At 29.9% G+C, this 14,848-nt stretch overlaps 3 protein-coding genes across 5 annotated transcripts; 2 read left to right on the top strand and 1 right to left on the bottom strand.

The window, feature by feature from the left end:
- Positions 1–5,620, top strand: LOC105828514 (T-cell immunomodulatory protein). Of its 2 annotated transcripts, none has more exons than XM_012666874.3 (3): positions 1–125; positions 1,289–2,834; positions 4,044–5,620. In XM_012666874.3, exons 2-3 carry the CDS (start codon positions 1,311–1,313, stop codon positions 4,305–4,307), a joined length of 1,788 nt encoding a protein of 595 aa, XP_012522328.2. In that variant the 5' UTR covers positions 1–125; positions 1,289–1,310; the 3' UTR covers positions 4,308–5,620. The 2 variants fall into 2 exon arrangements, with proteins under 2 accessions (XP_012522328.2, XP_012522329.2); XM_012666875.3 differs by having other exon boundaries at positions 30–112.
- On the bottom strand, positions 4,359–9,705 carry LOC105828515 (cyclin-dependent-like kinase 5). Its single transcript, XM_012666876.3, has 7 exons — positions 9,570–9,705; positions 9,313–9,401; positions 8,862–9,055; positions 7,949–8,036; positions 6,022–6,193; positions 5,612–5,823; positions 4,359–4,902 (listed from the first exon to the last, which is right to left on the bottom strand). The coding sequence occupies exons 1-7, from the start codon at positions 9,604–9,606 to the stop codon at positions 4,795–4,797; spliced, it is 900 nt and encodes a 299-aa protein (XP_012522330.1). The 5' UTR covers positions 9,607–9,705; the 3' UTR covers positions 4,359–4,794.
- On the top strand, positions 9,704–12,939 carry LOC105828513. 2 transcript variants are annotated; one of them, XM_012666873.3, is made up of 5 exons: positions 9,704–9,815; positions 10,522–10,584; positions 10,715–10,777; positions 10,865–10,978; positions 11,508–12,939. In XM_012666873.3, the coding sequence occupies exons 2-5, from the start codon at positions 10,534–10,536 to the stop codon at positions 11,880–11,882; spliced, it is 603 nt and encodes a 200-aa protein (XP_012522327.1). In that variant the 5' UTR covers positions 9,704–9,815; positions 10,522–10,533; the 3' UTR covers positions 11,883–12,939. The 2 variants fall into 2 exon arrangements, with proteins under 2 accessions (XP_012522327.1, XP_028050047.1); XM_028194246.2 differs by lacking the exon at positions 9,704–9,815 and adding an exon at positions 10,226–10,330.
- The last annotated feature ends 1,909 nt before the right edge of the window (positions 12,940–14,848 follow it).

Genomic DNA, 14,848 nt, shown 5'->3' with positions numbered 1-14,848 from the left:
TAACCCAACCATAGCCTAAGTTGGCAATACTGCATGTTTATGGCTGTCAGACACCATCAGATATGTCAGACAGAGTGAACTGGTGTATCGCACAGCAGTTGATAACAGCGTAGTATGTTTCTTAGGTATATTTATTGTTAAATCCGTCACATTTTTCGATATTATAATTTATGAACAAATATTGCAGGACAAAATTAATTTCGTTTCTTGCATCTTCTACTTTGCATTTTTTACTATGATTATTCTTAGGTTAAGTCACAGATAAAAAAATGATGTCGCTCGTTTAATACTTTATTACTCATCGCAATTACAGGATTGCGGGCAAAATATTTTCATACATTCCTCTTGATTATATTTGAAACAGTTACTATAAATTAAATACAATATTTGTTCTAATTTTATAAAATTCAATTCGTACGAAAGAAGTGATATGGGAAGTACGGGAACACTGTGCTTTTCAATAATCACCCACTTTCTGCAGTATTGTTAGAAACAAATTAAAAACATTTTTGCCATTTTTGTTATCTTTAATAGATTAAAATTTTTCGAAAACAAAACTAATTTACGTTATCTGTTGCAATGCAGAAAGCTGTGGTACACATTAATTGTATATTGAAGAATGTGGAAAAATATTTTGGATAAATGTTCATATTCGATAAGAATTTTGCTGTACGATTAATTTATTTTTTCAATTTTTATTATTATTTGAACAAGAAATAATAAATTAGAACTTTTTCACAATTTTTATTTTTCTTATCACATTGCAACATTATTAATGCAAACAAACTTTAATGATGACAATTTCCATATATATATGCATGCTTTTACTATTTACTGCCTTTTGTGGCTTATACACTTATTAAACAATGTAATTTAATTTATGTTTATGTAACTGAGGAAGATTGTAAAGTCGCAAATGTTATTCTATAAAGGTTTTATGTTATATTAAATATATAACTTTATTAAACTAACTTCAATTTTTATCAGTTTTATTGACTCATTATCAGTTTTATGACATTGTCATAAAAAATGCCTTAATGCCTCAATGCTGTATCAAAGTAACCTGAGAAATTAGGAAAGTTACTTTGTGATAAAATCATAAACTAATGGTTTAAGTCTTGTTTTAAATAATAAAGTTTCATAGAAAGAAACAAAATTAAGTTATAATTATTGAAAAAAGTAATTTAACTAACTCCATTACAAGTTAGTTCATTATGAGTTACTTTCCAACCCTGAAAGTAATATTTATTTTATTATTTTGTTTTCTTAAGATACACAACTATTACAGATTATTCGTTGGAATGTGAATTATGCTGTGGATTCGAATATTCGTCCATCTCGTTGCGCTCATTTCGGCGACGAGATGCAGCGACATAACATCCACTGTGTTTGGCAATGTGTTGGATGGCATGCCGGCAGCATTTGGTGATTTCAATTCCGATGAGTTAACAGATGTGTTCATGCTGCGCCAGACCAAGGATAACCAGACAGTGGAGATCTTCTTGGCGGCTGAGCAGGAGCCCCTGCTGCGAAATAAGTCAGATCTGAGTTGTCCATTCAAGGACCATGTGACTAGCGTGGTACCGGGTGATTTCGATGGCGACGTCTTCATGGACATCCTAGTGACAACATTCAATCGCGAAGAGAAGGTCACTTACGCGCACATACTGTGGGGTGGTAATGGTCATCTGAATTGCAGCAATCAATGGAACCCCCTTATAGAAATGCGCGATCAGCCATTGGCGTTGGATTATAATCAAGATATGATAATTGACCTCTTTGGAGTGGACAAACATGGCAGAAGGATGTTCTGGATATTTAATGAGAATAGGACTACTCCACGTACTGTCGAAATGCACGATGCTGATTTGATGCCGTTAGAGCCCATGAGAAACCCACACTCTAACGCCTTCCTGGATTTGAACAGTGACTTTTTACCAGATATCGTGGTAACTACGAAAAAGTCCTTCGAGATATGGCTTGGCACAGAACAGGGATTTGAATTTTCCCATCAGATCTACCTTCCATATAGTATATCAAGCGATAAGAATTTTAAAGGAGAATTTGGACAAACTCTCTATTTGGATGTCGAGTTAACCGGCAAGATGGCTCTCCTTCTACCACTGTGCTTCGATGAGGCCTGTACTAATTGTACAATAATGATGTACTTGAATGGTTGGCACAATTTGCGAGTGAACTTCCACGATCCCAACAACGTCTTGTGGGGTTTTGTAAAACCCAACGGTCATCGTTACACGGAGACTATCACTTTACGCGGCGGCGATTTCAACATGGATGGCTACCCAGATTTGTTGGCTACTTTACAGTCTGCAAAACAGGCGCAATCATTTTTATTGCAGAATGTGGCATGTAATAATAATTGTGCCGGCTTTAATCGCACTTTCGAAATCAGGTGGCAGGCGTTGAATCCGTTCTACAACGAGACCGCGATGGCAGTATTTTATGACTTTTATCAAGATGGTATCCTGGATGTGATCCTGGTTGAATTCGACAAGACGAATAACTTCTATCGTACCGCGGCATTTAAAAACAGTTTGGATTACGACGCAAATTTTGTCAAGGTGATGGTGCTCACTGGACGCACTAACAGCATGTATCCTATTTCACCGGGTTCGCTCGGTAAGAAAAAGAGAACTTATGGTACTAACTTGCCGGGACCATCAATTGCGTACAGAACCACCACACAGGATGGTAGCCCTCGTAATGCGATTGCCGCTCAGTTACCCCAGAGCGCACATTTCTCGCTTAACTTGCCATACACTACCTTCGGTTTGGGAAGAACGCCTAATTTTGTGGACGCTCTCACGATAGGGGTACGTAAAAATGTAGAAAAATTTTAATTAAATTTTGATGAAATTTCAATAAGTATGACATTTCCTTAAATTTGATGAAACCTATGTATGTATATGTAACAAAATTTTATAATTATAATTTAATGAAAAGATAATTTTTTGTGTCTAATGAAAAACAGGTGACATTGATCATTTCAACGAAAGTATAATGACATTTTAATGAAAAATTATTAATTCGATTTGAAAAAAAAGGAAATTGTATTGAAATTCTAATAATTTTTTAATGAAAGTACAACAAAAATTATAGATATTTTGTAGTAACGAATTAACATCTCATTAAAATTTTAATAATTTATCATTATTTTTCAATTGAAATTGATCGACTTTTTCATAAAATTTTACTGAAATTTTGATGAAACCATTGTCAAAATATTCCAAAATAAACATAAATTGAATAAATTCAATGAAATGATACCAAATTTCATCAAAATTATATTAAAATTTTTTAATTAGGGATAAGTACTTCATATTTCAGATTATTATTATTTACACTAATGGATGTATCAGGATATATCACAACTAATCAAAAATATAAAAATTTTATACATTGTTCTATTATTACGTTAGACTATTCGTCTAAAGTCTGACCATAATTCTCTTATTGGTTTAAGTTATTTAATTTTTTCTTTATTTTTTTTATTGATTCTTATGTAAAATAGCATTTTGTAGTAGCAATTTGTAAATTTGATGAGTAAGCATTATGAACGAGATCAAAATTTTTTACATATATTATTAAAACTAATAAATTCATATATTTGATAGTTTATTTAGTTTTATTCTTTGTAATTGGGTTTAAGGCTAAAATTCATGATCAAACATTTTGTTATTGACTGCAATCAGAAAAAAAATAATTTTGCCACTGTTGTAAGATTTCTTTAATATGATTGATTTATATTATATATTTAGATTTCGCAAGAAATAAGGGCAAGAATCAATCATATTCAAAAATTTTACATTAATTGAAAAATTACTTTTTTTGCTGAACGCAACCATTGATTGGAAAAAATCTAAAAAAATTGCAATTTTTAATTTCGATAACTTTTAGCTGCTATTGAATAGCTAAAACATTCATAAAATTCATAGATGTGACATTAGAGAGGTTTCGTTTTTATTTTACAAGCGAGATCACATAATATGACTACTTAAAAAATATTTTTTTTTCGTTTTCAGGTTGGCGGTAAGTCACGAGAATGGCCACAGATTATTCCCAATTCCCAAATGGTCGTGATACCAAATCCGATTGCCGAACCATCGAGATGGAAGGCCCAACTATTTGTTACACCCAGCAAGTTAATCTTATTAAGTGCGGCTGCCTTATCCGGTACTTGCGTGTTTATTACATCTCTAATTCTCGGTTTGTATTGGAAAGAAAGGAGAGAAGACAAAATCGAGAAGCTCCAAGAAGCGCACAGATTTCACTTTGACGCGATGTAGAAAAATGAATATAATAGGAGGAAAGGAAAAAAATAAGATCAATAATTAAAGTTTCTTTAAGATATAAGTTTATTGATATAATAATTTAGTAATAAATAAATCGCGCTTAATATTCTATTCAAACTCGCATAAAATCCTCATTCATCAGTCGCAACTTTGACAGCATATGAAATGTCATGTTTTTTCTTTCCATCGATCATAGAATTTTTACTTTCGATACAAGAAATTGTGCCGTTAAAGAATAAAATTAACGATTTATCGATTCTTCCTTGGCATTATTACAAAAACGACAAGACTCGTCGGTGTCTTCTTCTTGTCGTGGGGGAGAGGGAATTATCTCGTCCAAGCGCCATATATATATGTGTGTGTGTATGTGTATGTACACGGACGATTATTGCTAGAGCTTTTTCTTTTCATTTTTTGTTCGCTGCGAATCGTACGCGCCGTAATATGCTTTTGATCAGTTTAAGCTAAGAGCGATGACTCGCTATTGGCATCGATCGTTTTTTATGGCAGGGTTCAAGTCGTTGAAATACGGATGTGTCATTGCTTCCTCCGCCGACAGCCGTAGAGCCGGATTACACACTAATAATCTCTGTCAATCAGAACATCATACATTCAAGAATGACCCAAGACTTGAAATAAAAGTGCTTGTTATAATGTTATAACGATAAAAAAATTTTTTAATGATGTAACTTTTTTATTTCTATTTAAAAAAAAAGTGAAATTTAGAGAAACGATTTTCTTTTTAGATTTTAACTTGTTATAGTTCTTTTTAGTTCTTTAAGGCCCGTTTCTACCAACGTAGATTAACTTTAATCTCGGTTTAATTTACTTGTTATCTCATTCTAGTTCCAAAAATTAGAAAGAGATAAAGAGTAAGTTAATCCGAGATTAAAGTTAATCTACGTTGGTAAAAATGGGCTTAAAACTTGAATCGCAACATTTTCTTTGTGTGATGCGTGTGCGTGTATACGTCTGCATGTGCGTGTCTCTTTTTCTCTCTCTGGGTGCGTGTGTGTGTGTGCGCGCGCGCGCGCAATTGAAATTAGTTTTTCTTCATTACTTGTTTCTTCACTACTACGCTTTTGATGCTGTTCTAAATATTTGCATTCGCTAGTCCCATTCTATTTTTTATTTCGCATTTTTCTTTATTAAATTATTAGATTATTACATTATATTTATTAATATCAAATTTAATTGCTTATTGTTGAATATATATCTTCTATACATCAGAAATGTTAAATAACTATATTTGTTTCACAATTTTATTGTTTTAATGATTAAAATAAACGATAATTTACCTGGAGTAAGTCTTTGCCTCTTGAAGGTAGTTTGGGTGTAACCTGTGCTAATCCTTGCGTAGGATGATATTGTGGGAATGGTTTGTAATCGGGAAGTGTTGTTAAGTCTGGCCACGTCTCTTCAGTCGGTGTGCCCAGCATTTTAAATATTCTTTTTAATTGATCGTCTACATCCGATCCAGGAAAAAGCGGTCTACCGGCGTTTGCTAATTCTGTGACATATTAAAATAAAATATCGATATTTTATTCAGTACTTTCTAAAAATACATTATAAAAAATTAAGGCCTTGTTTTGAGAAAGAATTACATTTTTTTAATATTTATGCCTATACTAATATATAACATAAAATTTTTTGCTAATAAATGATTTCTTTAGATCAATTTTTTAGAAAAAAATCACAGAACAATTACCAGCGAATATGCATCCTGCACTCCACATATCAATGGACGTTGTATATAGTTTTGCTCCGAAAAGAACATCCGGGGGACGGTACCATAATGTAACAACTTCCGCCGAGTAGCATTTTACAGGGATACCAAATGCCCTTGCTAATCCAAAATCAGCGAGCTTCAGCTCCCCGTTCTGTAAACAATCCTCTATTTTACTCAGTAATATAATACGGACTTACACGATTAATAATATTGATTAATAATATTAAATCAACTGCATGCATTAATATTTATAACGATCCAGTACTATTGATATTTCAGCTCAGTTATATTATTTATTATAGAAACCTTACATGGTCAATAGCGTAAGTATCAACAAGTGCTGACAATATTATTAATCGTTTATGATTATAATATTAATGGATTGATAAAATATTGATGATAATTCGCATTTCTTGATTTTTAAATATCAGTATTTTTATCACATCGCGATATTAATGTTTAAGAACTCCAGATCATCATCAATATTTTACAACAATTCATTAGTGAATATTTATTAGAGGGACATATACACCTAACTTGTGCGATTTTTTTATATAAAAGAACTAGATCAACTTATATAATTATACACACTTTTTTAGATTTTAAAAATTAATTGTGGAGAATTTCTTTACAATACTTAGTTTTTTTATTACCAAAAATCGAACAAAATTTATAGTGAAAGACCGCGCTACATTGACAAACCAGCTGCCATTTTGTTCAAGTATAATAATTTCGAAAATCACAATGTCAAGCATTCTAAATTTATGCTTTAGTAATAAAGTTCATGTTCTATTTTGCTTTCTGATGAGTAGAATAGTGATTTTCGTAAACATTGTTTAAGAATGTTGGACAAATAATCTCACAAAGTGATGCAAATTGAGAGTATAAGAACTTTGGCATTTTTAACATGTATTTATGTTTCATAAAATTGACTTTAACTGCATAAATTAAACTAATAAAATTTTTGATAATTGTTGATAACATGTATTTTATGCAAATATTTTTAATTTCACTGTTAAAAATATCAAGTGTGACTGTATATTAAATTCAACTTAAAAAAATAAAAATTGTAAATTTAAAATAAAGAAATTATCAACGAATAATTAATTACAAAATGTGACAAACTCTATCGAAAATTTTTGTCAGAATTTTTAATATAATTTTTCAGAATTTTAAAATTTAAAATATTTTTGTATAGTTTTATAACTTTTTAGAAAATTTTTTCTCTTTTTTCATAATCTCTTGGAACTGTTTAGTTTTTAATTAGTATTTATCTTTGTAACAAGTACACAGTATTTATCTTTGTAATAAGTACTAATAAGTACACAGTTTTTTTCTAAATTGTTTTAAAATCTTTGATAATCAATTTAAAAAAATTTTAAAAATCAGTCGCCATTTTATTATTTTTTAGTGACTAAATTTAATGTCGTTTTTCACGAATTTTCATAAGAAAGAATAGCGACTTATAATTACAACAACTTTTTAAAGATTGTTTTTCTATCTATATATATAGCTAATACGTCTTTAAAACCATAATTTAAGAAAATTTGAATAACGATGCTATTTGATACAATTCTTTAAAAAAATTTAAAATATCAAAGAAAAGTACAATCTTTATAATGTTATAACAATGAAACAAACATGATATTTCTATCTCTTTCCATTTATGTATAAAAAATTTATAAAATTAAGCCTTGTTTTGATTCCTGTAATTTAGATATATGTTCTCCTAACACACAATCAATAATATTATCACTGTTAATACTGACATTAATATTCACTGTATAAAATCCATATAAGAAATATGGTTAGGTATAAGAAGATATTTTTTTCTTTTACAAAGAAATATTTATCTAAATTTATACAAATATCTTTGTACATAATGTAAACATCCTTGCATTTTTACCTTGTTGATGAGCAAGTTTTGTGGTTTGAGGTCTCTGTGCAGAACATTACGACTGTGACAGAATGCTAGTCCTCTTAATAATTGATATCTGAAAAAAGGTATCTGTGAATTTGTATCAATCTTCCTTCTAATAATAGTGGGATAAAATTGTTGAATTGGGAATATTATGGGATAAAAGTAATGCATTACCGTTACAATTACTTAAAAAGTATAATGATTTGTTACTTTTTTAGTTACTTTTTATGTCAAGCTAAAATAAAATTAATTTCAGTAAGAGATTGTGAAATTACACTATTTAATAATTAATATTAAAAAATTAAATCATTATTAAAACTTAAAGAACTGTCTAGCAAGTTTTTGTTTATATTAAACTTATCTAATTATTTTCCTTTTTATTTTTTTAAGTATACCTTTCGTTATAGAAATGTAAATAAAAATTCACAATTCTATTGTAATTTTATGTGTAATTTACATGTAAATATTTCATTGAATATTATTTTTATATTTTAATGTTATTAAGAATATATTTCAATGTTCACTGCCAGTACTAAAAATCTATATAGTAACACATGTACAGTATACTTTCAATACTGCATAGTAATGATAATCAGAATGCAGTCTAAAGTACAAATTATTTTTTAATATTTAAAATATAAAAATAAAATATATGTAATTGCATTTATAGCATGTAACTTTTGATATGTCATCGATTATTGTATCTTTTACTTACTAAAGTATGGAAATTTATTGAATAAGTATAAAAATAACAGGAAACTAAATAAGATAGAAGAAAAGTAATAGATGAATTTGTTATTTCAAAAATATAATCATTACAGACAAAAAAAAGTAACGGTCACAAGTTACATGTAATATTTTCAATTATGCAAATTTCTCCAAAATAAGTGCATCTTACAGAAATGATTTGACGATGTCCAGGTCGATCTCTCCATTTAAACTGTCAAAATACTTCTTGAGATCTTGATCACAGTGCTCAAACACCAAGGTGAGCTTCTTATCGCTATGCAGCACATCATAGAGACGCACTATATTCTTGTGTTTAAGTTCCTTCAGAAGACAGATCTCTCGTAGAGCTGACGATGGTACACCCTTGAGCAATGTAAAAAGCACACGAGCGATAAGACGTTGATATCAAGGAGACTGCGCCGGCCTTCGTCGTAGGGATTATTTTCGACGCGACACGAGGCGAGTGTTATAAATAAAGCGCACGAGCGATCGATTAATTAGATTAATCGGAACGCCGGTGTCGCGGCAAAACAGCAGGTGGGGATTGTAATAAGGGAGACACACAAGAGGGAGAAAAAAAGAGAAGGAAAGAAAATGACCGATCAACAAGCACTACCTACTTCATCATCATCGTCCAGTCGCACCCGCTTCAGCGCGACGATTTCGTGTGTCTCGCGATTCTTGGCTTTGAACACGGTGCCATAAGTGCCTGGAAATAAAAAAAGCGAGTCGGAAAGGAGTAGTTAGCGTATGGAGTACGGCACGGTATTGTGTTGACAGAATAAAGGGAGGGAAGGAGGAGAACAACACACACTAGGGGGATAACGTGTCACCGGACAGCGTCTCTCCCCCACAACTCTAACCACAAACAGCTCACCTTCTCCTATTTTCTCGAGCTTCTCATATTTTTGCATATTTTTGCTGATACCACGGGCGGAACGCGCACGCACGCACTGTTGCGCACAGTGTTTCACTACTGTGCGTTCGCGGCACAACGAACACTCAAATATGCTTTGACGTACAGTACCGCCAACCTAAGATCTACGTTACCAAGTGTTTCCGTCCACCAACGCCTCGACGTGCATAAAACGGGCACTTCGAATTACGCCAATGTCCACCGAAAGTCTGTAGATAATGTGTACAATTGTCTGGGTCTTTTCCGTGCTATGTTCACACTTACTTTTGATTCTGTTCCATGCTATATACATAAAGTGTAAATACTTGTAATGCATACTTGTAAAGAAGCTAAACAGCTATATGAAAAGGTTGAAACCAAACTATTCTTGCAAAAGTGTTTTACAAAATTATAGTAAGAATAGTATACTATATATCATGTGCGCGCAAATGTTTATATATCGAAGCGCAACCTAGACTGCTTTTGGTTATTTTTGTCAAACTTCAGATGGATATAGAATTTTTGGCATATTTATTATGTGTGCGGAGAGAGAGAAAAAATTTTAATTTGCCATTACTCTTATATTATCAAAATATGATTTAAATAATATTTAAGTTACGTGTTTGCTTGAAATTGTTAATCAAGATTTCGTAAAGATAATCATGTATCTAATATATCGCTTCTTTACTAGCATAATTTTCACGATGATAAATGCGATTATTGTATTATATATGTGTCAACGCGTAAGTTACAACTATTTTATGTTAAAATTTTTAACATATATATGAAAATATATATATTATATTCACCTTTTTTTATTAGAAAGTACTAATCATTACAAGTTGTAGACAAATAATATATGTTTTTTATTACAATGTTATAATTGTCATTTATTTAATAAATTACACATGTACATAATATCGTAATATTTCAGTTCTTTCGTGTGATGAGAGCTCATTATCAAATTATAGCTGAAGCTGAGAGATTTAATTCAATTGTAATACATATTTCTTACAAGGACAATCAATACATTCAGTTTTCTTTAGTTTACAAAATGCATATATTAATAACATTTTTATTTTGTATGAAATTAAGAGTATTAACATTATATATTGTTATTCAATTAGATTTCTGAATCACGTGCAAGTCTCAGTTACATTGGCTCGAAGGTATCCGAAGGAATGGAACAGGTATTTTAATTAAATTATCTTTACAATTAACTAACACAGTAAAATACATTAATTTTTTAATAATCTTTAATAAAATTATTTGTATAGATGAAAGAAGATATTTCCAGAGAATTGTTTATAACTGATCATTTAACGAATCTTAGTTCGAAAATAAGTCTGTTGCTGCATCATTATTCTGAATTGGAGGAAGGATTGATTGAGGTATAATTATATAAACGATAAAAAATTAAATGACTATGCTTTTACTTTTCCCATTAATTTAAGAAATAAAGTAACTTTAATATAATTTAATTAACTTTGATTTAAGTTAACTTTGAATAATTTGACAATGAATAATTTCATAATAAAATAATAATACGTAATACGTTACAAATATTAATGATTTATCTGTATACAATAGGTAGAAAAAGCCTTATGCCGTAAGAAATTGTCTAATTATAATCGATTATTTTTCTTACATTTTGTTGTAATTTGTTAATTCTTACGGCTACTATACGTCTTACTACATCTATTGTAGATAAACTTTAATGGTGTTATCTGACAAAACATATGTATATACATTGTTATTTGCACGTTGCTTCAATGTTGATATATTCGAAATTGTTGAAGACAAATATACAAGTTGCTTGCATTATAAACAATTATAGATTTGCGCGATTTTGTTCAGACACAGTTTGTTATTAAAATCGCTTGATGAGATCTAAGTAAAAGTATTATATTCTCTTATCAGCTGGTAAGAATGAACTATAATACAAAGAGTGTGCGAATCGAGACACCATCTGACCTTAACGAAGAAGTTAAGTGCATCCTTGCAGCGGCAAAAAAAAGGCAGTCGCAACAACAGCAGCAGTCAGATCGCCCGCGAACGCCGAGAAAGTTGCGAATGTTAACTAATATTTCCACGGAAGCAAAAGATTCTCAACCGCATAATTCCATTGTGAATTCGAAGTTTCCTACGTCACAATCATATGATACTGATCTCTCAAACGTAACAACGCCTGATAAACAAGAAAGGCCACGTACGTTTGTATATCCGGAAGTCCAGCTGTTGAACAATCCGAGATCAGTAAATAATGCAAAATCCATCGGTTTTCGACCATTTTAAAAATGCGAACCTAAAAATCGGATAGATAAAAATCGGACAGATTTGTTTTCGTATCTCTTTCTTTTTTGTTTTCCTTGTTTGTAAAAATACAGAAAAAATTGTAACTATGAAATAAATAGAGGCAAAGTTTTTTTTATATTTGAGCAGTTTTATTTTTGTACAATAAAAATATACACTGCAGGCCAAAAATTTGGAAGCGTTTGCAATTTTCTTGCATCTCACGAAAAGTTCAATATTTCGGTGATAAAAAACATACAGAAATTTTTTTAAACGCATTTTATAGAGCAAAAATAGAGTTTTAAAATAATATCTTTTAATTACGTTTCTGCGATATTTTATTCCTAAATTACATAAAATAAAAAATTGATATTTTTATATATATTTTACTTTGGAGCATTGTAGCTTGATAAAATATATCATCGGACATAATCTAACATAAAAGTATTTTAAGGATATTTTGGCTATTCAACTAAAAGTTATCAAAATTAAAAAACTGCAAACTCCTTGGTTTTATTTCTTTTTTCTTACTAACGAAAGAAGTTTTGCCCGAAATGCTCGAATTTTGATGAAACCTACATAGCCATGTCATTTGCAAACATTTACTTATATTTTACAATGCCATTGTAACAACGTGAAATTGCAACATCTATCTGGACCAATGCTTTAATAATAATAGATTAATTGCGTTTTGCTTCTGGCAAAGTAAACAGTATATGCATACAGCAACTTTTTCAGCTGGTCGGTTACATGCCTTTGAATGTCCTCTTTTTATCGGGTGTGTTGGAGCGTCTGTTTGCCTGCATTTGACAAGTTTGCATCGACCTTTCTCGCAATTTCTACCTTCTACATGGTAACGTGTCAACTCATTCGGCAGCAATAATTCGTCAGTTTCTGGCTCAAAAACACAATTGAGAACATTTAAAAGGTAGTGACCGACCAGCTGAAGAAGATTCTCGCAGAAGACTTTTTTAACGCTATGAAGAGGTTGAAAACACGTGTTCACTAATGTATTGCTTCAGAAGGAGTCTTTATTGAGTAAATAACCAGTGAAACTGCACCTGCTGTTGCTTATTTCTTTTTATCTTAATCTGGAAATTTATGTGTATTGTCACAATTTTTTTAGCATCAGAAGACCTTTTTCATTAGTTGATATCATACATGTCGTATGAGGATGCCTCTTTGAGTATATGTATATGCCATTATTTTCAATCTTCAAATTTTGTCACTATACAGAAAAATATATCGAAATATATCTGTTGGGTAGCTGTAAAAAAACAAAATAATGAAAAAATTGACTTTTAATAACTTGTGCAGCAAATCTGTTCATATTTTGTTATTTAAAAAAGTAAAAACTTTTAAATGAATAAATGAATTTAAAGAAACTTTTGTACAACCATTTATTAGAGTTATATATATATATATATATATATATATATATATGTACATATATATATACACACACACACATATATATATATATATATATAAATTTGACTTAATTTAATTGTAAATGCTACTTTTGCATTAAATTTGCAAGTAAGTTTTATAAAACGTGATTTTTACATGAGAATCAAGAGAGTAAACAAAAAATTAAATAACTTTTAAACCAATGAAAGAATTGTACTTAAATTTTACATAAATACTCAAATTTAACTTTTATAAAACGTAATACCGAGTAGTATTAAATTGGCCAGTAATTATTATTTATTTTGAGTATTAAAAGTATTAACAACAGTGCTTTAAATAGTTAAAATAAGTATTAATTATTGGCCAATTTTTTAAATACTGCCCAGTATTAAATATTTTTATAAGGACGCTAGCTATGTCTAATTTGAAAATAACTGTTAGAAACAATTTTTTTATTTCTGATGAAATGATTTTTTTTAGTACTTTTTTGTTCATAGTTTTGACGTGTGTATTCTGAAATGTCATACTAATTAATAAAATTTCTTTTACTTATAATGTATTCGATCAAAAATGACGTTTTTTAGATGAAATTAAACGTCTTTAATATGTATCATTTTGATATTTTTACGTTCTATTGATATTATGTTTTAATCAATAATGATATATCTAACGACGAGAAATTTACAATAAATCAACGTCATCGTATTAATTAAATAATTATTATTAATTTTTGTTAGTAAGTAATTTTTTGTTTTAATTAATGAATAACCTTGTTTTATATTTTGTTTATCTACGTTTTGATCAATACATTTTAAAGCCTAGTATGTAAAAAATACCTCAAGGGCGTAATTTCATTTTTTATGTCAAAATAACACTACTGCATGATATAATTATACTTTAAGAAAATAAATTCACATACTTAACCCTAATCCTACACACTATCAAATAATTCGGTATTCTAGGGGTGTAATACGTCCCAATCTCTTTAAATGATTATTACTCGTATATTATTAAACATTTTTGCTCAAAAAAAAAAAGTTTAATATTTTTTAAACTTCTAAAAATTATTTTGGGGCAATTTAAATTTTAAAACAGTGAAAAAAATTCAGCTAAGCAAAAAACTAAATCTAAAACTAAAGCCAAAAACCAGTGCGGTTTATTATACTCCAGGTGTAGAATTAGGGTTAAACGTGCAGCTTAACATATTTGACTGTTATTTTTATGTGAAAAACTAAATTGCATACATAAATGAGGCATTTTTTATATACTTGAATTTGCAGTGTTTTCTAGTTTTTTTGATTCGTTGTGTGTGTGTGTGTGTGTGTGTGTGTGTGTGTGTGTGTGTGTGTGTGTGTGTGTGTGTGTGTGTGTCGTAAAAAAAGTACTACATTGTATTAAAAAATTTCAAATTTTGCAGCTGTGTGTGTATATAGGAATTTTATACACACACACACACACACACACACACAGAGATATTGGAATAATACAAAGGAATGAAAATAATTAAAGATGACAAAAAAGGCCGCAAATATCATATTTTTAGAAAATAATTTATTAAA

This window comes from Monomorium pharaonis, chromosome 2 (assembly GCF_013373865.1).
Source record: "Monomorium pharaonis isolate MP-MQ-018 chromosome 2, ASM1337386v2, whole genome shotgun sequence".
NCBI lineage: Eukaryota > Metazoa > Arthropoda > Insecta > Hymenoptera > Formicidae > Monomorium > Monomorium pharaonis.
This window is presented reverse-complemented; position numbering and strand designations above follow the sequence as displayed.